The sequence below is a fragment of the Sciurus vulgaris genome (assembly GCF_902686455.1).
Source record: "Sciurus vulgaris genome assembly, chromosome: 16".
In the NCBI taxonomy this organism is placed as follows: Eukaryota; Metazoa; Chordata; class Mammalia; order Rodentia; family Sciuridae; genus Sciurus; species Sciurus vulgaris.
The window spans coordinates 19,972,888-19,994,762 of NC_136477.1; the positions used below are offsets into that span (position 1 = coordinate 19,972,888).

The 21,875-nt window shown below is 53.8% G+C and overlaps 3 protein-coding genes across 11 annotated transcripts in view; 1 reads left to right on the forward strand and 2 right to left on the reverse strand.

Moving 5' to 3' along the window:
- The window catches only part of SETD2 (SET domain containing 2, histone lysine methyltransferase), a 119,485-nt gene extending 116,873 nt beyond the window's left edge, over positions 1 to 2,612 (forward strand). For all 3 annotated transcript variants that reach the window (XM_079116679.1, XM_079116678.1, XM_079116680.1), the window contains 2 exons: positions 1,846 to 1,947; positions 2,303 to 2,612. In XM_079116679.1, the coding sequence (XP_078972805.1) occupies positions 1,846 to 1,947; positions 2,303 to 2,464 (264 nt within the window). In that variant the 3' untranslated portion in view covers positions 2,465 to 2,612. The remainder of the gene's footprint in view (positions 1 to 1,845; positions 1,948 to 2,302) is intronic.
- Positions 2,613 to 5,646: 3,034 nt separating this feature from the next.
- Positions 5,647 to 9,425, reverse strand: LOC306646740 (death domain-containing membrane protein NRADD-like). The gene is made up of 4 exons (XM_079115418.1): positions 9,242 to 9,425; positions 8,933 to 8,973; positions 6,698 to 6,825; positions 5,647 to 6,612 (listed from the first exon to the last, which is right to left on the reverse strand). Exons 1-4 carry the CDS (start codon positions 9,383 to 9,385, stop codon positions 6,506 to 6,508), a joined length of 420 nt encoding a protein of 139 aa, XP_078971544.1. The 5' UTR covers positions 9,386 to 9,425; the 3' UTR covers positions 5,647 to 6,505.
- Positions 9,426 to 9,578: 153 nt separating this feature from the next.
- Positions 9,579 to 21,875, reverse strand: part of NBEAL2 (neurobeachin like 2) — a 31,159-nt gene continuing 18,862 nt past the window's right edge. For 6 of the 7 annotated variants that reach the window (XM_079115389.1, XM_079115387.1, XM_079115390.1 and 3 more), the window contains 34 exons: positions 21,523 to 21,682; positions 21,098 to 21,200; positions 20,852 to 21,005; positions 20,599 to 20,757; positions 20,270 to 20,429; positions 20,041 to 20,126; positions 19,355 to 19,870; positions 18,667 to 18,845; positions 18,415 to 18,574; positions 17,909 to 18,046; positions 17,454 to 17,813; positions 17,219 to 17,368; positions 16,968 to 17,125; positions 16,708 to 16,832; positions 16,490 to 16,625; positions 15,823 to 15,983; positions 15,420 to 15,736; positions 15,228 to 15,323; positions 14,741 to 14,865; positions 14,511 to 14,651; positions 14,237 to 14,367; positions 14,012 to 14,121; positions 13,797 to 13,914; positions 13,604 to 13,701; positions 13,419 to 13,535; positions 12,057 to 12,146; positions 11,861 to 11,970; positions 11,548 to 11,720; positions 11,335 to 11,429; positions 11,010 to 11,114; positions 10,767 to 10,925; positions 10,538 to 10,686; positions 10,098 to 10,233; positions 9,579 to 10,014 (listed from right to left, as the gene is read on the reverse strand). In XM_079115389.1, the coding sequence (XP_078971515.1) occupies positions 9,913 to 10,014; positions 10,098 to 10,233; positions 10,538 to 10,686; positions 10,767 to 10,925; positions 11,010 to 11,114; positions 11,335 to 11,429; positions 11,548 to 11,720; positions 11,861 to 11,970; positions 12,057 to 12,146; positions 13,419 to 13,535; positions 13,604 to 13,701; positions 13,797 to 13,914; positions 14,012 to 14,121; positions 14,237 to 14,367; positions 14,511 to 14,651; positions 14,741 to 14,865; positions 15,228 to 15,323; positions 15,420 to 15,736; positions 15,823 to 15,983; positions 16,490 to 16,625; positions 16,708 to 16,832; positions 16,968 to 17,125; positions 17,219 to 17,368; positions 17,454 to 17,813; positions 17,909 to 18,046; positions 18,415 to 18,574; positions 18,667 to 18,845; positions 19,355 to 19,870; positions 20,041 to 20,126; positions 20,270 to 20,429; positions 20,599 to 20,757; positions 20,852 to 21,005; positions 21,098 to 21,200; positions 21,523 to 21,682 (5,277 nt within the window). In that variant the 3' untranslated portion in view covers positions 9,579 to 9,912. Of the gene's footprint in view, positions 10,015 to 10,097; positions 10,234 to 10,537; positions 10,687 to 10,766; positions 10,926 to 11,009; positions 11,115 to 11,334; positions 11,430 to 11,547; positions 11,721 to 11,860; positions 11,971 to 12,056; positions 12,147 to 13,418; positions 13,536 to 13,603; positions 13,702 to 13,796; positions 13,915 to 14,003; positions 14,122 to 14,236; positions 14,368 to 14,510; positions 14,652 to 14,740; positions 14,866 to 15,227; positions 15,324 to 15,419; positions 15,737 to 15,822; positions 15,984 to 16,489; positions 16,626 to 16,707; positions 16,833 to 16,967; positions 17,126 to 17,218; positions 17,369 to 17,453; positions 17,814 to 17,908; positions 18,047 to 18,414; positions 18,575 to 18,666; positions 18,846 to 19,354; positions 19,871 to 20,040; positions 20,127 to 20,269; positions 20,430 to 20,598; positions 20,758 to 20,851; positions 21,006 to 21,097; positions 21,201 to 21,522; positions 21,683 to 21,875 lie in introns of those variants that run through there. The other variant, XR_013759949.1, reaches the window with a different exon arrangement.

Consider the following 21,875-nt stretch of genomic DNA (forward strand, 5'->3'; position numbering starts at 1 on the left):
TTCATTTGGTGGCTACCTAGTCCTTGAGGAATTGGGAGAAAGCAGCTCCTCTTTATGCTATTGGCAGCGTGTGTTCCGAGCCATCAGGACACTAAACTTGCCTGCCTCTAGTCTTCCCAATTCTAAACTCCAGTCTTCAATCATGGAAGGGGCCATGGTGTGTTGGAGGAAAAGACCTATAAATAAGTAATAGCAGCTCTGTGAAGAGTGTGCCATGACAGAGCTAGAGACCACTGTTTATGATGTTGGAAATGAGGCTGGATGGTATTATGCTGACTTCATAGGACCTGTGTGTCTGTGGAAACCATTGACAATATTTAAGTAATGGGTATTGAAGTCCTTGACTGTATTTGAGGAATGGACTGAAGTATGGAGGCCAGGCAACCATAGCTGTAAACAAAACTGAGTAAAAGGCTTATGTAGTTGAGCGTGGTTGTACACATGTAATCCCAGCTTCTTGGGAGGTTAAGGCAGAAGGATCACAAGTTTGAGGCCAGCCTCAGCAACTTGTCTCAAATTTTTAAAAAAGGGCTGAGGATGTTACTTAATGGTAGAGTGCCCCTAGTTTAGTTCCAGTGTTGCAAAAATAAAAAGGCTTATTCAGTCAGGCATAGTGGTGTACACTTGTAATCCCAGCTACTCAGGAGGCTGAGGCAGGAGGATCACCTAAGCCCAGGAGTTCAAAGCCAGCTTGGGCAATGTGGTGAGTGTCTCTCTGTCTCTCTCCCTCTTTCCTTCTCCCCTGCCACACCTCTCCCACCCCCATACCCCCATCCTCTCTGTCTATTGTCTGTCTGTCTCTCTCCTCCTTCCCCCTCCCCCCACCTTTAAGGTTTACCCAGAGATAGAATTTAGTTTCCCACTGTCCCTGGTGTTTCAGCTCAGTCAATCAGCAGCTCTTTATTTAGTGCCTACCTTGTGGTCCAACCCTGTTCTTTGATCACCGTAGACCTTGTTCAGGAAGCTTCCTGATGAAGTCGTTATCGCTGACCTCTTTGTTGCATTTGTCCCTGTGAACTTACACCATAGGTATTTCTCAAGGTTCTTTGCCTGGGGTCTTCTTTGAGAGCCACTGGGTAGGACAGACCCTATAGAGATGACCCAGTAGGACACTGGAAGTAATGGAATGAAAAGGGTCCTGCCAGCTGTCTTCCTCCAACGTCATACTGTTACTACCCGCTTCACATAGGCAGTATGATTCAGATGAAATCTAACACGTAAAAGCTTTTAAGTAACCTTTAAGGACAAAAATGCCTGCAGTTCCTGGGGTCACAGAGCCAGCAAGTAGCTCTGAAATGCCTGCTGTGCTCTGCCCTACCCGTGTCTCTTTATGCTGAGGACATAGTTTGTTGGCTGAAACCTAGGGTTGCAGCGAGAACCCTGCTTCTGGGTCCCTCCAGCTGCTGCTCTTAGTGAACCTTGCTCAGTTTATCCAAGGGAGCTCTTTCCCTCTCAGGGCCGAACCAAGATCATTTCTCTCACGTCTTACTGGCCTACTCACATTCCATTGTCCAGGTCAGCCAACCTGAGGGAAGAAGAGGAAAGAATTGAGTGACTGTCTTCTTTCTCCCCACCTTCATCTCTCTCTTCCTTCTAATTGAACCCAGAGGTGCTTTACTTACCACTGAGCTATATCCCTAGTCCTTTATATTTTTGAGACAGGGTCTTACTAAATTGCAGAATCTGGCCTCAAACTTGCACTCTTCCCGTCTCAGCCTCCTGAATTGCTAAGATTACAGGAAAATACCACTGCACAGAATTCTTGTTACCTTTTTAATTTCCTCAGCACAACTCCCTGTCCTTTCTATACTGTTGAACAGTGTGTTCGCTTTCCTCTGCCTACAGATGTCTCAGTTCATTGTTCAGTGCCTGAACCCTTATCGGAAACCTGATTGCAAAGTGGGCAGAATCACCACAACTGAGGATTTCAAACACCTAGCTCGCAAGGTACTCCCCCTGCTTCTGGTCTGTTGGTGCTCTTGGCAAACTGTGTGCCTTCTAAGATGCTCCCCTTCATCACAGAAAGCAAAGCATGGTTTTACTTGCTAGATGCCAGGGACACAGAAATGGGAGGGAAGGTTTGGGAAGGGGAGCACTGTACTTAAAATCAGTAGTTCTCTAAGAAACTTGTGGAACTGAGCTTCTCCTCTCGTGACCCTAGCACAGCCTGCCCCAACCTACCCTATTGTTCAACTCCTGATCTCAGTGAGAAGGGCCTGGAAACAGCAGGCTGGGTTACCCACCCCCTCAACTCATTCCCACTCTGATGGTGGCTTGGTCTCTCTTCCTGTGCCCTGGACAGCTGACTCATGGAGTTATGAATAAGGAGCTGAAGTACTGTAAGAACCCTGAGGACCTGGAGTGCAATGAGAATGTGAAACACAAAACCAAGGAGTACATTAAGAAGTACATGCAGAAGTTTGGGGCCGTTTACAAACCCAAAGAAGATACTGAATTAGAATGACTTACGGGGTTAGGGTGGGAGGATGGGGTGATCAGGTAGGGCACTCTGGGGAGTGGAAATCCTGTGGGCCTCTTTGCCCCACCCCACTGTCAGAGCTGTGCTACTAATGACACATCACCTTGAGGAATTCAAACTGCAACTGTCAACTGAAAGCTACAAAAATGAGGTCCATCTACAAGTGACCCCTAGTCGTGAGCTGTTGGGGTGTAATTAGAGGCTGTCAGAGGCAACGGCCTAGGGAAGACCCTGGCCAGACTTGACCCCCATTCTCAAACCTGGGTCTCCTCCTTGGCGGTGCTGTCAGCGCACAGACCCATGCGCATCCCCACCCAAGACCCTTCACCCTGACTATCTGTATTATATTTTAATGTATATGTGAATATATTGAAAATAATTTGTTCTTTCCTGTTTTTTGTTTGGTTTTTGTTTTGCTTTTAGCCTCTATGTGCTAGGATCACAGGAAGACTTTGTAAGGACGGTTTTAAGTTCTCCTGCAAGGTTTAATTTGTTATCATGTAAATATTCCAGAGCAGGCTGCCTTGTGGTTTTGGCTAGCCTTGTGCTATGTTGATAAGATTGATTTACTGCTTAAAATCACTTTACTTTATCCAATTTTTACTGAACTTTTTATGTAAAAAATAAAATCAATTAAAGAACTTGGCATGTGTGTTCCCTAAAGGTTAATTGAGCATGTTTGTGTGTAGTGATGTCACTGGGGGGGGGGGGGGATATAGCAGCCATTGGCGTGTGAAGTCCAAGATTAATCTTTGCTACCAGGTTTTATTACAGGCCTTGTTTTGCATAAGCCCCACTGCAACTGTAGCAGCCATTTGCCTGGTGACTGACACTTGTAGGCTTTGGACCTTCTGGCTGCATCTGGGATGGGTCAACTTGCATAGGCATTGCGGAGTAGAGGAAGGGACTTAAAGCCTCACTGATGCTGGGCTTCTTTCCTTTGGGGATCAGTCAAGAGAAAGGCAAATGTGCCTTTCTCCTGGTTAGAGAAAGGGATTGGACCTCTTCCCTCTGAAGACTTGACTTCCTCCAGTCTGCTGGAATGCTCATTTGATCTTTGGGTTCCCTGACTGCCCTCTGACATTGGGCTTAGACAGCAGAGGAGTACTGGAAAGGAGTACAGTGTGCAGGTTGTGGGGAGAGTAAACATCCCTTAGAGGATGCAGGGCTTAGTAGCAGCCCTTCTCCCTTGATGACCAGTTATCTGGGCAGTGAGGAGGGTCTAGAGCTTGTAGCCAGATTGGGGCCCATTTTTGTAAAGAGGCTGTTCCTCACCATGTTTGTTCTGCTCACTGCAGCAGTGCCCTTGGGGAAGAGATAAGACCAGGCTGTGGCCTTTCATATTGTAAATAAAGCCAACAGAAATTAAAGTACTCACTGCCTGCTAGGTGCTGTACTGAGAACTTTGGAACTCAGGTTGTGCTCATTCAGTCCTTACAACCTGAGGCACAGGAATTGGTACTGTTGGTGAGGAAACTAAGGCTCAGGAAGAATCAATAACTTTTTAAAATTCTATTATTAAAGGAATTACTAAATAAGGACAGAAAATCCTTAATACAGTCTTCCCTTAGTATTTGTGGAGGGTTGGTTACAGGACCCCCTGGGTACCAAAGTCTGTGGATGCTCAAGGGACCCTAAATAAATGGCATTGTATTTACATATAACAAACATACATCCTTCTAAGAGATGACTTTAAATCATCTCTAGATTAAATCATCTATGTACATTCAAAGAGTTTTTCCATGATACCACATCCTTCAGAATTTTTACAGTCCATCTATTTTATATAATCATGTGGTATAATCTACTCGTCCTCTTTTAACATTTTCTAGTTGTGTCTTACAAAGAATGTATCAGGGAACTGGGTTGTAACTCAGAGATACAGCACTTGCCTAGCATGTGTGAAGCACTGGGTTCAATCCTCAGTACCCATAAAAATAAATAAATACAGGTATGGTGTCCGTCTACAACTAAAATATATATTAAAAAATATTCAAGTACAAAATACTTGCAACACATGAAAAGGGAAATCTTTTTGGGTTGGGTCACAGTACAAGGGTGCACCCATAGGCACTGCCCCTCAAAACCAAGTCAAACACATGGTTTTGATCTGAGGCTCTCCAGGTTTCAGTTTTTCCAAAGAAATTTAGGCAGCCTTCCATTAAAAGGTGGTGACCATGGAACTGTTGATGAGATCTCTCTGAAAAGGAATTTAAATTTTTCCCTCTTCCCCACACTCCTAGCTCAAATCCCCTAGGTTGGGATAAGGCATGCAGTTAATCTAGAACTTTTCGTAAGACTCGGTTTTTGTTTTTTGTATTGGGGATTGAACTAGGGAGCTTCACCACTGAACTACATCCCCAGCCTTTTAAAATTTTATTTATTTACTTTATCAACAGGCTTTTGCTAAATTGCTGAGGCTATTGTGCCCTGCTCAATGCAGAATTTTACAGTTATGCTGACCCAATCCTCAAGAGTCCTGTGGCTGCCTTCATGCCAAAATAGGGTGGTGATGTCTCAGAGACACACTGGCTGATCTTATTTGCTTTTGTCAGTTAGTGCTTTGACATCACTTCAGGATAAAGGTTTACTATAAAATTTCCTGCCCTTCCTTTATTATCAGGGAAAGACTTAAAGGGTGTTATGTAGCCCTTGGTAAGCTTTCAGAGGAAAAGCAGTAGCACTTAGTTTGGTGTTCACAAAGCAGCTGATCCCAGACATAGCAGTGTCAGTGAGAAGACAAGATCTTAGGCCTCACTGACCACATTTGGGATCCCAGATCTCAGTGGGTTTGGATTGATCTGAAGCCCTCTGATTTTGATGCTATGCCAGGATGTTAGCCCTTGTCCCTTCCTAGGTAAGAACCTATCTTCTAAAGCCTCCCCATCTCCCACCCAGGATGTACAGTAACCAAACTACCTCTCCTCCATTTGAGTTGGCCCATGTGCATGTGGGCAGGCCTAGCCTGAATTGCCCCTCAGGTGGTCGGAGCCTGCCTACCCACTTGTGTAGAAGCCACATGAGCTGCTGTGGAAGCCTGTTTGGAACTCCCTCTTCTGAGTGGAGTTTGGGTCTTATGAGAGACCTGTCTAACTTTTTCTCCTCTAGAGGTGACCTGAGATCCTAGGACCAGCCTGATGCTTGTGACTCTTGCTTCCCATCTAGTCAGGGAGGCCTTCACCCTCCCCTTGCTGGTAGTTACAGCATAAGTCAGGAAAATAAACTCACTGTCCTTCAGTGCCACCCTGGTGCTCTTATGGTTTTTGGGGACCTACTAGACATGCCTTCAGCTAAGGAAGCTCAGAATTGGCAAGATAAAATAGGTCCTCAACATGGTACAACCAGTGAAGCCAGATGTGGGATGTGGATTCCAGCCCATACATGTTCTATGGGAGTGCACGGTTTACCATCCCAATAGCTGTGTAGAGCAGCAAGGTCCTCTTACATCCTAGAGGCTGCCCTGGCCCTTTACTGGGCCTCTGCCTCATAGCTACTCAGCTGTCTCAAAGGCCCAAGGAACCAGACAAAGCCAGCTTAAAAGTCCAAAGTTGTGTTTAATCAAGGATACAAAAGTAGGGGGGTGGGTGGAGCCAAGGCTACAAAAAGGGAGGCAGAGTGGGGAATGGGAGTGCAGGACCACTTTCTCACTGCCTACTCCCCTACATCCTGGTTCCTGTCCTGTAAGGTAGTGTGAAGGGAAGTGAGTGGCTGCTCTGGCCCCCCAGAAAAGAGCAGATGGAAGCCAGCAACATTAGGTAGCGCATGCAGAGGAAGGTGTGAGGTGGTAGGGAGCACCAGAGCAGGCTGCACCTCAGCTGGAGGTGAGCAGCCCTCAGCTGGAGGACCCAGGACCTGGACCACATCTTTACGGCACATGGCAGCCAGGACATCCTCTAGTACTCAGGGTGCTCTGCTGCCTGCTTGGACAGCCCAGTCCCTCAGCAAAGCATACAGGCTGGCACCTGGCCCTGGGCCATGATCTCCACAGCCTCAGCCTGGTAGCTCAGGTGGCCTGCCTAGGCCCTGTCAGCCTTTCTTGGGTTTGCCCGACACCACCAGGAGCTGCTCCACTTCTTCCTGCTGCTGCTGAGGGAGATGAAGGTAAAGTTGGCAGCCAGGGTCAGGATGTGGTTCTGTCATAGACACTAGCGTCATGTGGGCCAGTGGTGGAACAGCATTAGACAGGCTTAAAGGACTGTGACTGAGGAAAGGGCTCACCCTGATTGGTGGCACAGGGCTCCAGACCACTAGGAGAGTCCAGGAAGACACTGCTATTGCCATGCCTCTGGTCCCTGTCAAGGCCTACCAGCTTTGTGGTTCGAGCTTTGGACAGCTGTAAGCACCAGCTATGAGGAGTAGGGAGTGATTACCAAACTATTCCCTCCTACACTAAGGCAGAAGGGGATGCCACAGGGCAGTACCCAGACCACCTACCAAGATCACATAGGCAAGCAGACTGAGGACCACGGCAGCCAGGAGGGCCTAGACAGGGATGATGCTGCCTGATGCCCCTGGAGGCTCGGGGAATGGGGGAGGAGGTATTAAGGGGCCAGGCTCCCCCAGTTTCCTACCCATAGTCCTTCCCTGTCCTGCCCCCTCAGGGTCTTACCTGAAAGGAAAAATAGGGTCAGTGGCAAAGAACCAAGGCTAGGGTTCCTGGGCAGTCTCACCTAGGGTATCGTCAAGAGGTCTAAAAACATAATCCTTAAGATATAGAAACCCAGGGCCAGGGTCTTAGCTCAGTGGTAGGGGTGCTTGCCTAGCATGTGTGAGGCACGGGTTAATTCTCAGCACCACATATAATGATTAAATTAAGGTTCACTGACAACTAAAAAATTATTACAAAAAAATAGGACCTAAATTCACAGTGATGGGCCCTTTTTTCACCCTCATACTACAGCCTCTCTTTGCCACCTGGGACACTACTCTCCCCTCCCCAGCTTCCACACTCCTTGCTGTTCTGTCTGGCAGAAATCTACTCTGGAATCTTTTCTTTGATCTCCTGTTTGGCTCTAATTGTTCCACCTCTGTCTCACTACCATGGCACTAAACTGTGTCCTGTCTGCCCTACCCAGTCTGGACTATAAGAGCACATGGATTCATGTTGGTCCTTACAAGGGCCTCTGCACAGCAGGTCTTAAAGATTATTACAAAATAAAGCGGAACTGGAAGGGAAGAAAATATTGGTGTCTTTTCCTGCTGTGAGACCAGGTGGTCCCCCCCCCATCCCAGTACAGATAGGAGACAAGGAACAGTGTGCTGTGTGACCTACCCAGCTACAGTACCACCCAGCCTGCCCAGTGCCTAACCTCAGGGTCAAGGGATGCTTACCTACATTGGCCATGCCTTTGCTATGGCTGGAGTTGTGAAGCATGGCTCTCTTCAGTGGGTAGTGCTCCCTGGGTCTGTTTCTTGGGGTTGGAGTGTTCTGGGCAGCACCCAGGTCAGGGCTCTGGAAGGCTGTTTTTCTGAATCCAGAAGGGCTGTGTGGGAAAATCCTTAGGTTTGATGTCAGAAGTGATAGCCTGTCTCCCTCTCCTGGATCACTCCATCCTGATTCACTAGAGAATTGGACCAGTTTTTTCCTATGTCAGATGGAATAGAGGTGATACAGCTGGCCCTAGGGGGACAAAGAGTAAAGGTCAGGATGCAACCCAGGACAGAAAATACAGGTGAGAAACCACCCTGTCACAGAGACCTTGGCAAACACTTTGAGTCCAGGGATAGTAAGGGAACATAAAGGAGACATAATAGGGCCGAGGATGTAGCTCAGTGGTGGAGCACTTGCTTAGCATGCACAAGGCCCTGGTTTCAATCCCCAGCACCATGGGGGACGGGGCCTGTCACATGCCCTCTGACCCCATCTCAGCCAGTACAAGACCAAAAAGACCGGCCAGTGGGAGGCTCACACCCAGATGTCTCAGCATGAGCCCAGGAACCAAACACCCTAAGTTTCAAAGGCAGAACTTCCTGTGGTGATTGCTCCTACTCTGTCCTTAAGGGTCACTCTCCAGCCCTTTCCTGGCCAGGAGCTGGATGGGAGAATACTTTGGTGAGCTCAGCAGGAGCATAGGGTACGTGGGCCCAGAGTTCCCCTATGGCCCTTTCTCATCAGGGAAGTCAGAGAAGGCCTGAAACCTGCACAGAGTCACTCAGTCTCAGGAACCATCTGGACCCTAAAGGGCTGAATCTGCTGGGGCCTACTTCCTGAGGTCTAGGGAACAAAGGCCTCGGGTTGTCTGGAAGGGCAATGGGGGAAGAGATCTTGTGCGGAGAAAGTATGAAAAGACATAGGGGAAGGTCCTCCAAGTTCTCAATATCCATTGTTGCATAATGGGAGGGTCTGCCAGCCCTATGCAGAGTGAAAGGTTAGTTGGCAATCCATTGCTGTGGCCAAGTAGGTCTGGGATCCAGCCCTTCCTTCATGTGGGTATATAAGGTTGTGTCACTTACCATATGGGGGTCCCTTTCAGGATCCTGTTTGGTGGTTGGGCCTGTGAACAGCGCAGAGGAGCAGACGGGCCTGGCATCCTCCCAGCCACCCTGGGCCTCCAGATTGGAACCTCTCTCCCCCTTCCCCACCAGGTGCTCACAAACAATGCAGCAAACCCACATACCCACACTACCTGAAACCACACGTACACACCCACGCAGGCCCACCTGGGTGGGGGGCAGCAATCCTGGCTCCCTACTCCCAGCAAGACACGGTCCCACCCTCCTGACCCGTGTGCCACTGCCACCCCTCCACAGAGCCGAACACACCTGGGCAACACTGGGCCTCTGGGGCTGCGGGAAGACAGCGGAGAGTACCCAGGGAGGCCAGGTTCTGGTGGCCCGGGCAGCAGAGGCAATCATGGGTAGGCCAGCTGGAGGGTGCAAGAACACGCTGGAGCTGGCGAATGGCATGCAAAGGAGGCCGAGGATGAGGGTACCAGGGACCCAGCGGACAAGAGCAGCCCGGCTGGGGAAACTGAGACCAGGTCAGCAGAGGTCAGAGGAAGGAAAGAGAGCTAGGCCGGCCCAGAGACAGCTGTCCTGGGACCTGGGCCACAGCAGGCCCAGGGCACACGCGGCACACGCACACTCAAGAGACGAAAGCTACAAAACTAGGCCAAGTTTATTGCTGAGAAGGGTCGAGCAGGGCCACCTTTGGGGATTAAGGCCACGGGCGGTCCTGTGCTCTCCAGGGAAAAGGGGAAGGGGCTTGGGAGCCACAGCACCCGCCCCAGACTGTGCAAAAGTGCTGCAGGGCCAAAGGCCGCGCCAGTGCGCACTGTCCCTCAGCCTGCGAGGGAGGGCGAGGGCGGGGCCTCCCGGAGCCGGCACTGCCAGTCCCTGAGCTGGCGGAGCCCTGCCGCTCCCCTGGGTTTCGATTCCTAGGCGGGGCCACGGCGGCGGGGGCTCCCGGGGGTGCAGTCCTGGATAGCAGGGTCTCAGCGTGCCTCGCCAGGGTTGTACTCCGTTTCCCCGGAAGACACCTGGGAAATGCGACGAGAGGACCGCCACAGCTTCCGTGCAAACTGGCTGCTGCGCACCTGATGCACGTAGAGGTAGGGTGGGTGAGGCGGGGCGGCCACTCCTTGCCCATTCGAGACCCCCGCCCCAATCCTATCCTCACCTCGGAGGGCTGCCCCGCTCCCACCACGATCAGCTTGCCATCCTCTAGGCCCACCAGCACGTGGCTGCGCTCTTTGGTGACAGCGACACTGCGAATGGGCACCTTCATGGGCAGGGGAGGTGCTGCAGGGAGCAGTCTGGGGAAACGAAGAGCATATACAAAAATTCACAACTGCAAGGGGGCTTTGCAACCAGCTGGTGGTGCCTCATCCCATATGTCCTCTCCGTCCTCATTTTAAGGATAACTAAACTGAAACCTTCATCCATAAAGGGAACTCCCACAACTGTGGCTGGGGGAGGCCCAGAGAATGAGAGAACAGGTAGCAGACCTAGAAGAATGTGCACATAGATTTGTACAACATGTGGGTCCACAGGGGGCACCCCCTATAACCATCTGACCATGGAGGTGGGGGCCATGAATTTGCACATGGTGGGGCTCACTTGTTCAGGTGGAGGATGTGCAGGGCACATTGGGCAGTGCCCAGCAAAACAAAGTCCTCTGTCACGGCCAGAGCTGTAGGCTGCTCTGCCAGGGGCAGTGAAGCTCGCAATCTTCCATTCACTGAGTACAAGTGCAATGAACAGGTGACCTAAAGGAAGCAGGGACTGTCAGCAACTAACCACCATCTCAGCTGCCCCACTATCTTGGCTGGGCTCCCCTTCCTCATACCTGGGCACCAGGACGTTCCCATGCTGAGCTCTGTACCACAATCTGGCCTTCAGACCCCAGTGCCAGGTGGGACACGGGTCCAGGCAATGTGGCACCTGGAGGTCGTAGTGCTGCCACAAACTGGCCCCGGCGTACAGTATGTATGATCACATTTCCATCCTGTGGAAAGGCAGCTTAGGGTGCTGGGCCTAGGTTTCTAGGCTCTAGGAGATGTGCTTCCCTGGAGCACATGTACACACATACCTCAGATCCAGACACAGCCATGTCAAGTTCCGTGCTAATGGCCACACAGCTCACTGCAGCCTCATGCCCGTATAGGACCTGCACAGGCTTTGGTGAAAGGCCACCCTGTGGGGAGTCAGGGGTGGCTTAGGACTGGCCCCTGGATGAGAAGACTGGGGTTCAGGAAAGTGAAGGCCTCATCCAAGGCCAGCTGGAGGATCCTGGAACCCAGGCTTGCTCAGGTAGTGGAAGAAGGGAATGGAAGGAAGTTCACAGAGCCTCCCTAAAGAGCAGATGGCTGCAGTTCTGGACCACGGGGGCCCCAAAGGGCTGCCCACAGGCCTACCTGCTGCAGGAGCCGCCACACCATGCACGTGGTATCCCGGGAGCCTGAGATGAGGTAGATGCCACAGGTGTCCAGTGCAAGGCAGGTCACTATATCTGCATGGGAATGGGAGGACACAGGAAAAACAGAGTAGTTGCACCGTCCCTGACCAGCTTCAGAACCCCATCCCACACTTGATTGTCTCATCCTCCTCAGCTCCTAGGTAACTCGTACCAAGATGGCGGCTGAGCTGGTTCAGCAGCTTGCCACGGGGTAATGCAGTCACTCTCAGGCTGCCATCCCAGTAGCCACCACTGAAGAGCAGTTTTCCATCAGGAGCCACTGCCAGTGCTTGTCCATTCACTCCACTGCCTGGCACCCACGGGCCACTCAGCAGTCTCTGTGTCCTAACCCAATGAGGAGGTGGGTAGGTGGATTTGGGCCAGACTGCCCCTTTGCAGCTGGTCTATATCCTACTTGGGTGGGGAGATGACTCGGGGTACAGGGCATCTACAGCCCACCCCAACCCACAGGCCCTCTGTCCTACTTGGGGTTGCCCATAGTGGGGTCTTTGCTGAAGCTGAAGTAGTTGTTTATGTTTCGGTCATAAGGCAACCAGTTGTGGGTGCCCAACAGCCCACTGGCACTCACAGTTACCTGCAGGCAGGAGAGGGAAGAAGTGATTTTGGGGCAAAGTCAGAAAGGGGGTAGAGCTGAGGTGGGGCCCTGTCCGATACACTTACCAACAGGTCTGGGGAGCCCTGGGTGATGAAGGAGTGGGGCTGCCGGTGGGGGACCAGAGCTAGCACCAGGGGAATGCCATCACTGATAACCTGCAGGGAAAAGTGCAGGACAAGAGAAAATAAAAAAGGGAAAAAGAAGCCAGGTGTAGTGGTGCACACTTGTAATCCCAGTAACTAGGGAGGCAGAGACAGGAGGACTGCAAATTCAAGGTCGGCCTCAGCAACTCAGCATGATCCTCAGCAACTTAGCAAGCCCTGACTCAAAATAAAAAGTAAAAAGTATACAAACAGTAATGATTGATGGAGAGGATGTGGAGAAAAACACTTTCACACTGATCATGGGATTGTAAATTAGTACAACCACTATGGAAATCAATATGGAAGTTCCTCAATAGACTATGAATGGAAACATGATATGATCCAGTTATACCATTCTTCGGTATTTATCCTAAAGATTTCAACTCATCATACTACAGCGATACGTGCACATACTCATGTTTATGGCAGCACAATTCACAGTAGACAAATTATGGAACCAGGCTAGGTGTCCATCAACAGATGAATGGATAAAGAAAATGTGATATGTATACACAATGGAGTTTTATGCAGCCAAAAAGAAAACTATAGAACTTGAGACCATTATATTAAGTGAAATAAGCCAAACTCAGAAGGTCAAGGGTCGAATGCTTTCTCTCACATGTGCAAACTATAGAGAGGAAAATGGAAAAGCAAGATTGTGGGATATTGGGGGAGCTTATGAAAAACAAAGGGCAATCAGTAGAATAGAGGAAAGGGACTGGGGGTGGGAGGAGAGAATGGATGGGGGCAGTGCTGGCGGAGGAATATGGCCAAATTATATTGTTGTACTTGTGTGCATATACTAATATGTGACAACAAATCCACCATTATATGTAACTATAATGCAGCAATACAAAGGGCCAGGGATGAAGCCATCTCAGAACATGAGTGAGAAGTGGGGATGGCGCAGATGTTTTCACAAAGCATTGAGTTGGTCTCTACCTTGGTCTTCCCACCCCATTGTTCCATGTCCCCCTAGGCCAATGATGGGAAAGAGAAGGGTGCCTGTGTCCGGGCTTGGAAGCAACACTGGAGGATGCTGTCTAAGGCAATATTATCCTTCCGTACTGACTTCCCTGAGGCCTTCAGATAATTCAACCCTGTCCTGGCCTCATGAAGAAGAGCGCTGCCTACCCCCAGGCCCCGTCCATGTTCAGTTTCATTTTCTAAGGTGACTTTAAATCAGTACCTGATTCAAGATTCCTTTCTGCCCCAAGAGGTTAGTAAGGACTGGAGTTAAACTCATCTTGCACAATGGGAATTTGGGGCCTGCCCGCCTCTCACCTCTGCAAAAAAGGCCTTGAGTTGGTCCAGGTGCTGGAAGATGCTAGGCGAGTTAGTGTCCAGGCGTGCGAGGCGATGAGCTGCTTCCTCGGCTGAGAGCCGTGCTGGGTGTGGTTCCTGTGGACAAGTGGCTGGTCAGCACCATAGCCTGGGATCCTTGACCATGTCCCCCAGTCTGGTCTCACCTTCAGCAGCTGACAGGGAGTCTGTCCAAAGTTGCTGATAATGCCCTCCAGAGCCTTCCGTTCCCGCTCGTCTGCCACGTGGTCCAGGTCTACGGCCCCTAGGAGGGAGACGGCGCAGTCAGGCCTACCTCTGTGCCCTCCTCATTCCCCCTCACTGTAGCCAGCCTCAGCTGGTGTGTAAACTGCTGCCCACCCTCATAGGTGCAGTAATAGAAGACATTGAGGGCCTCCTCGGCAGCTGGTCCCCGCTGCTTGTAGCCAAAGATGAGGTCGATCCACTCGTGCAGGTGGGCAGACACATGCTCTGACTCCTGGAGGTAGGGACGGACAGTCAGTCCAGGGATGGCTGACACCCCACCATGCCCTCAACCTGGGCTGCCACCAGCCTGTACGTGGTCACCTCCTCACCAGAGCCCGGCGGTGTTGCTGGATGAAATCTTCAGGAGAGCTGGCCCACGGGGGCAGCACCACATCACCCACCTTCTCGTTGGTCAGCTGGAGGCAGCCCAGGTCAAAGCCTGGTGGGAGAACAGGTCGGTTGTATCCCCATGCACCCTCATCATCCCTGGTCACCCCGGTCCGTGTTCCCAATCCCCAGAACCTCACTCCCGGGGCCAGGGCCTGGTGTGCTACCATTCTGGTTTTCCAGGAAGTCAGGGAAGTAGAAGAACTCTGGGATGAGCTCCTTCACATCGGCAGGGCTCTCCAGGCGTGCCTGCCAGGCTGCTGCCACGGAGTGGAACTGCCGGTCAGAGCAGTCAAAGCTGGCAGAGGGGCACGGGCCAAGGTGAGGTGACGGGGAGGGAGGAGGAGTAGCCTGAGAGAAGAAGGGAGCCAGAGGCGGGCCCAGGATGCCAGGAGGACCTGCCTCCTCCCTTGGTCTGCCTCCCCACCAGCCCAGGCGCACCGGCCACTCTGCAGCTGGACGTGCAAGGAGGTGAAGGGTTCCACTCGGATGAGGTAGTGCATCACGCCTGCTGCGTTGGAGTAGTGAGTGCCATAGTGGAACTTGTCAATTGTGCCGGCGGGGTCCTCAAAGCTCTCATATCTGGGGCCAGAGGTTGAGGGTGTTCATCAGAAGCCCTCCCCGCCCCCCCATTCCCACCCCGCTGAGCCCTGCCCTGCCCACATGCTCACTTCTCCCTCACGAGCTGGGCATGCTTGGGGTTCACCACACCGATGGGTTTGGACAGGTCCCGGAAGACGGCCGGGTTGCTGAGGTCCAGGGTTGGGGACACATAGTCCTGTAAGACCCAGGGGAACTGGCCGCCCACCCGGGAAAGGAGCTGCATGAGGGCCCTGATGGCTCGCCTGCCCATCCTGCCCTGCCATCACCTCTCAGGAAGATGAGCACAGCAGGCTGGGGCTCCACTGGGACTACAGGGGAGTAGGAGACTGTCTTGCCCAGACTGTCTATGACAGACACTCCTTTCAGGGAGCACAGGGGCCAAGCGGAATGGGGAGAGAGCTTGAGGGTGTGAGGGGCAGCAGGAAACAGAGGCCAGGTCTTGGTCAGAGGCAAACCTACTCGGGACCAAGCTCAGGGCTCGGCCCACTGGCAGGTGCCTATACTTGGGCCTGCTGGATCTGAGGGCTAGAGTGGAGAGCAGAGTAGGGCCCTCACCACAGGGTACTGAGACAGGTCGTTGTAGGTGCGCCCGGCAATGGTGTTGAGTTGCATCAAGTATTCAAAGTTGGATATCTCACGCTGTACCCATTTCTAGGGAGCAGGGGCAGCCAAGAGGTGAGCTGCAGGGCCCTCAGGGCCCCGACCTCACATCTTCCCCCCTCTACACGGCCCGCTCAGAACTCGCACCTGGGTAAGGCCTGAGGCACGCAGCATCTCCTGGGGGGAGCGGCTGCTTAGGTAGCCTTGGGTGGGTGGCCGCAGACGCAGGAGCCATGAGTACACCTGGTTCCGAACCTGGGTATGGGGTGGGATGGGGCAGGGCTGGGGCCTGGGAGCCTGGCAAGGTGATGAGGCTGAGGTCCCAGCCACCTTGCATGGGAAGTTGAGGAAGTAGTTGGACTGATCGATGAAGAAGAGTTCAAGCGCAGAACGGCGCAAGTTGAAGCGCCGCAGATGGACCTCACGCAGCTGGGCCAGAGGGCGCCGGAAATCGTGGCCAATGCCTGCAGGACCAACAGCAGGTATAGGCACAGGAGTCTGGCCTCAGTCATTCCCTGCTACCCCTGAAGCCTGCTCCATCAGGACGAACCCTCCTCAGTTTCCACACGCTCAGTGCTGCCATCATAGAAGTACACATGCTGTGTGGTGACCTCCAGCAATCCTGGGACCACAGCCACAACGGTGACCAGCTGACACTCGGCCGACAGCACCAGTTTCTCTCGCTGCTCATCCAGTTCTGCTGCTTCCATCCTGGGGGCCAGCACCCACCTCAGCTGGAGGCTGTGGCTCCCCCTTCCCAACAAGGCCAAGGGTCACACCCTCCAAGTGGCAGAAACATGAGGAACATGATTTGTGCCTCCCAGAGGGAGACCCATTGCACACCCCACCCCCCATACACACACCTGGGCTTCTGAATATCTTGCCAGGACAGGACGTTGATCCCCATTCCCTGCATCCCCCACCACTGCCCCAACCCCTTCATGGGGCCCCGTCCCACTCTCATTTGTGTTTCTCAGCCCCTGCTCTGGGGTGCCTTGCTATTAAAAATCAGCTATCATCCCTGTTAGGTGACTCTCCCAAGCTCCTGTCCTGATTTTGGACAGTCCTTCAGGGGACTGAAGTTGGACAGCGGAAGAGGACATGGACTTGGGGAGTCTGTCCTGTAGCAGGCATGTGCGCCCCGGAGCAGAAGCCTTGCTCGCCACCCGGTCACATCTCCAGGGACCCTGGGCCAGCCCGCAGCCCCACCCACTCACAGGGTCTCCAGCACAGCCAGCTCGTCCTCTCCTAGTTGGTCTTCCTGCAACTCTTCCGTTGGAGTGCCGACTTTGGCCTCTTTGGTTACTGCCAGAGGCAGTGAGGCCTCCTCCGTGGGTGTCAGGGGGGCCTCACCTGCAAGAGGCCAAGTGTACTCAGCCAGAGCAAGGCAGGATAGGAAATGGATGAGTGGCCCCAGTGCAGCGTACTCTCTCACCCAGATTGTCACGCAGGGCACTGGCTTCCAGGTGAGGGTCGAAGTGATGGTTGGGCACCAGCTTCAGACGCATGCGCGAGTACGTCTCAGCACTGGACAGCTTCCAATGAGAGGGCGGGGGATTCCTGCAGATGTGCCCCATGGTGGTCACAGGTGAGCAGAAGGCTGCAGACCCCCCAATTTTCTCAGGCTTCACACCAAAGGCTCCAGGATGCTCCCTTCCTGCCAAGCCCTGCCCCTCCACCCTGAGCCCAGCCCACCTGAGCGCCCAGGCCCCGCAGGGGCTGGAGAGCTGACGCCACAAAGCCCCCCAGTGCAGCAGGGCTGTGGAGTGCTGCGCTGCCTGTTGCTTCAGCGTCGCCACATAGCGCAGCCCCTCGAGGCGCGCCCGCCGCTGTGCAGGCTCCAGCACCAGCTCCTGTGGGTGGGAATGGCTCAGTCCCACCAGCTGCTGTCTCACCTGCCCCCGTTTTCTCACCCTGCCCTGTCAGTTGTCCCGGGGGCAGCACACCTGGAAGGCCCTTCGACTCTGGGTGCGTTCCCGCTGGCGCCGCTGCCCACTGCTCATGAGCGTGTCATAGCAGGCATTCCAGAAGCCCGACATAAGGTCATGGCTCTTGGCATATGTGTCCATTTCAAACTGTGACATGGTGGGCTGCACCTGCAGGATCGGCACGAACAGGAAACCAGTGTTCAACCTGTGCCCCAGATCCCACTCCTGTCCCTGAGTCCCCACCTCCAGGCACCTGCTTGTCGATGAAGTGGCGCCATTCAGGAGTGGTACAAAAAGCCTGAAAGTCCTCGAAGAAGGTGGGGCTGCCATTGGTGGGGGGCAGGGAGGGCAGCCCCCACTGTAGCCCCAGTGGCTCATAGGCACGGTCCAGCAGCGTGCGCACCAGTGGCACCAGCCATGAGCAGCGCTCAGAGGCTGCGGCGGCTGCAGATGTGGTCTGTGGATGCTCAGTGGCTGTCTCGGAAGAAGAGGTGCTCAGTGCCCGGCCAAGTGCAGCCTCCAGCTTAGAGAGCACATAGCAGGCCTCCTCGCGGCGGGCCGGCACTGCGGTCTGCAGGAGGGTGTGCAGCCTCACGTAGGCCTGAGCATGCAGCTGTAGGCACAAGAGTGCTGAGGGTGGCATCCTGCCACTCTCAGTGCTCTCCACCCTGTCACCTGCCTTTCCTGCATTGCCCATCCCATGCCCACCTGTGGATCCTCCAACAGGATGTAGCCAAGCACGAGACGAAGGCCAATCTGTGCCATCTCACGGAGATCGGCTGCACTGTTGGCCAGGTGTGGCCAGGCTCCCAGGCGATCGAGCAGGCTACACACACCTTCGAAGAGCTGCCACACGTGTTTTTTTGGTATTAAGGATTGAACTCAAGGGAGTTGTACCACTAAGCTACATCCCTGGCCCTTTATATTTTTTGACACTGTCCAGGCTGGCTTCGAACTTGCAATCCTCCTGTCTCAGCCTCCCAAGTTACTGGGATTACAGGCATGTGCCACCACACCTGGCCACACAAAACATATTCCAGACAAATGTCACCATATAAGACCAGCAATCCACGGGGAGAGTGCAGGTAAAGTTTGTGCACCAGACAAGATCACACTCAAAAGACACCTGTGCCAATGCACCAGGGATGCCCTCGTGTAGTATCCACCTCCCAGGCCAGAAGCCTGCAGGCTGGCACTCCTTTGGGTGGTCATACCTTCTCACTCCATAGCTCCTGGTTACCATGGCCCTCAGCACATAGGAAGTCCTGCAGCAGGCGCAGCAGCCAAAGTGCCTGCTGGGTAAGGCTGGCCAGGAACCCTGGGGGAGCCTCCTTAATGTCGGTCAGAGCTGACTCCAGCATCATCTCTAGAAGGCTGAGGTAGGCAAGGAACTTGGGTATTTACCTGACTGCCTCCCTTGGCCCAGGGCCCAGGAGACCCCTTGCTGGCCCACGTTGCCCTCTTACCTGCGCTTGATGCAGTCTGGTGGGCGCACAAGTGTGGCCGAGGCCCCAAGCTGAGTGAGCACTGAGAAGACCTGGCCACGCTCCCTCCAGGCAGCCTCGTCACTGCCCTCCACGCCCCGCCATGTCACTGAGAACAGCACATTGGTGAGCAGATTACACAGCTCCTCCTCGGGGGCTTGCTGTGGGCCAGAGAGGAAGACTCAGGCTGACTCCCCACCCACTAGTGGGAACAGCAGGAGGCAGAGCACTGAGCAAGCAGCTAGCCTGGCACCAAAGGCCTGGAGGATGGTGCAGGGGCCCCAGCTACTGCCTGAATTCCGGGCAGGAAGTCAGGGTATTACTGGACATTCATACTCTTCGAGGCCTGTCTTAGAATTCTCTGAAAGAACTCCATCGGATGAACAGAGGCATCTCCAAATCCAAAAGCACAGGACAGCACCCTTGGGGCTGTGTAGCACTTGGGCCCTAGAAGGTGTCCATCCTACTGGCTCTCCTGAGGGTCCCTCCAAAGCCTGGTTGGTATCCCCCACTCTGGCTTGCCCTGATCCAGGACACCTTGGGACATAGCTGCAAAGGAGAGATACTAGGGGCAGTTTGGGGCATCACACCAGGGCTGTGCCTTTGGAGAAGCTTCACTACCAGCCCTGTCCCTGGGGTGCCATGTGGCAGCAGAGGTGGGCCACCTCACCTGAGGGTTGCTGGTGTTAGAGGTGTCGTCTCCACTGATGGTGGGCTCTGGGAGGCTGCCATCCTCCAGCACATTGGAGAGACTGGAGCTATGGCGGCCAGGGGCAGTGGGGAAGGGTCGTGGCCCATCCAGTGGGGAAGGTGTGCCAGGCTGGCTGGCTGGAGTGATTGTCCCGCTGCTGCTGCCACCACCGGCAGTGTTGCCTGAGCCCACACTGGCCCGTTCCAGGCCCAGGTCGAAGGGTGTGCAGAATGGGGAAAGAGCATGATAAAAGGCATCAGAGTCAGGGCAAGGGACCTCCGAGGGCAGGAAGACATCCCCAGGCTCGGCAGGTGACTCAGTGGGCGGCAGGGGCAGGGTTGGCTCTGGGGAGGTAGGTAGCTCTGGGGGAAAGGGTGGGGGGCCACCAGCTGTGGCAGCCTCCAGGACATACAGCCGGGTCAGGACATCCTGCCACCCGGCCTGTCGGGCCAGCAGTCGCACTACATCTGGCTGTCCGTAGATGAGGTGGAAGAGCTGCGGGGCCAGGACACAGAAAGTGAGGTCATTTGACCACCTGCACCTTGGCCCTCATTCATGGGCCTTTTTAGTGAGGCCTCCAGAAACCCCTCATCACCGAGAGGTAAAATGAAGTCCACAAGGTAAAAGCTACCCCCTGCCACCAAAAGCTTTTATCTCTCACTCACCTGGCGACAGATGTCCAGGCGGACACTGAGGTCAGCCTGAAGGGACAGCTGCACCACAGCCAACAGATCTGAGAGGTTCAGGCTATCTGGAGGGATGGTCAGAGGGGGCCTGTAGGACCTGGTCCCCCACCCCTGGTCCCTATGCTGGCTCTCCTTCTTCCCACCAAGTCCTATTTTCCTGATACACATCACCCCCTCTACCTCCCCTGTCCCTCGGCCCCAATCATACCTGCCCCCAGTAACAGCTTGTAAAGGCCTTGGCAGAGCTGGGGACAGATGGTCCCCTCGGGCAGACAGGCAACGAGGCCTTGCAGACCACTCTCTGGCAGTCGCAGCCGCTGGCGGCTCTTCTCAGGTAACCGCTCATTCTGTTGCAGTCTCCGCAGGATCTGTATGGGGGTCGTTGGGGGTTGGTCATCGCAGGAAAGGACTTCCCCGTAGCAGAGGAAGTCACTGTGCAGGTATGTGGCAGCTTCATCCAGTGGCACAGGCCTCCCAGGACCCCAGCCAGGGGCCCTAGTGAATGGGATGCCAGGACTGGGGGTGGGGTGAGTGTACCTTGCAAACTCGGTCAGGCAGCAGGGGCAGTGACCTTGGTCGCACCAGCAGCGCCAGCAGCACCTCGAGGTTCCCTGGCTCCAACAGGAAGACAGCCAAGGACTCCTGTGCTGGGGAGCCCTGAAGCAGGGCCAGCAGCAGATCCAGTGCGCCTACCACCTGGGGGTACAAGGTCTCACTCTAGCCTGGGCCTCTCACGTAGTCCACACGCCTCCCTTATCCAAAGCCTCAGTCTCACCAACCTTCAGCCTACCTGGCCATCATCACCAATGGCTGCCAAAAAGCTCAGTAGGACCTGCACATCATCAGCAGAGAAGCTCCGTACCAGGAACTCACGCGCCAGGCCCAGAAGGGAGGTCTGCACTGTGCGCAGGTCGTCAGCTGCGAGGGGGCGCTCCCTTTGCAGGCTGGCCAGTCCAGGAGATCAGAGAATGAGCAGGTGAGCTGGGATAGCATACTGTCCTGTCCCCTACTGTCCACCTGGTCCCACTAGCCTCACCTGTAGTGGGTGCGCAGAGCATCAAGGATGAACTGGACCCCGTATTTCTTCCGCAACTTCTGTCTGTGCTCACGGATGATGCTGGACATGTACTGGATGTGGCCTGTGTGGGCATCAAGAGAGGGCCATTTCAGATTCTCCAGGACAGAGCCATGCCTCTTCCAGAACTCAGGTCCCCTCAGATAATCCAGAGCAGGGTTATAAGCTCTTTGTTTTATTGGTTCTTTTTAGTTATACATGACAGTAGAATCCATTTTGATATAATTATATAAGCACGGAATATATCTTACTCTAGTTAGGACCCCATTCTTGTGGATGTATGTGATGGTGGGATTCACCGTGATGTTTTCATGTATGTATGGGTTATAACATCTTGTCCCCCACCTGCCCTGCAACTGGCCACTCACCCAAGTTCCCACACCTACCAAGGCGCACAGCAAAATCACTGAGGGTCCAGAGGTGAAAGTTGAAGAGCAAATGCTGATAGAGCAGATAGAGGAGGGGCCCACAGTTCTCAGATGCCACCTGCTCCATCAGCAGCTGGGCAGACATGAGCACGTTCATGTCCATGGCCCAGTTGGGGACCTGGGATGGGAGAAGAATTTGGCCTAAGTTATCAGGCTCTGCCTGCTGTCCCAGCCACTCAGGTTCCACCCTTCCCAGCACAGGCATGATGGACATAAACATGACCATCCCTGCTCAGAACATTTCATTGGCTCCCTGCTGGAGTGCAGCCCTCTGCCTGCTGTGCACTGTCCGGCCCCAACCTGGCTGCCCT

Excerpts from the sequence above, each read along its gene's own strand:
- LOC306646740 (XM_079115418.1), bottom strand. The coding sequence starts at position 9,385 with ATGCCATTCGCCAGCTCCAGCGTGTTCTTGCACCCTCCAGCTGGCCTA. Across the intron at positions 8,974-9,241 it reads AGAGGCCCAGTGTTGCCCAG|GCCCAACCACCAAACAGGAT; the intron begins GTGTGTTCGGCT and ends CGCTGTTCACAG. Across the intron at positions 6,613-6,697 it reads GCCCTGTGCCACCAATCAGG|AACCACATCCTGACCCTGGC; the intron begins GTGAGCCCTTTC and ends TGTCTATGACAG.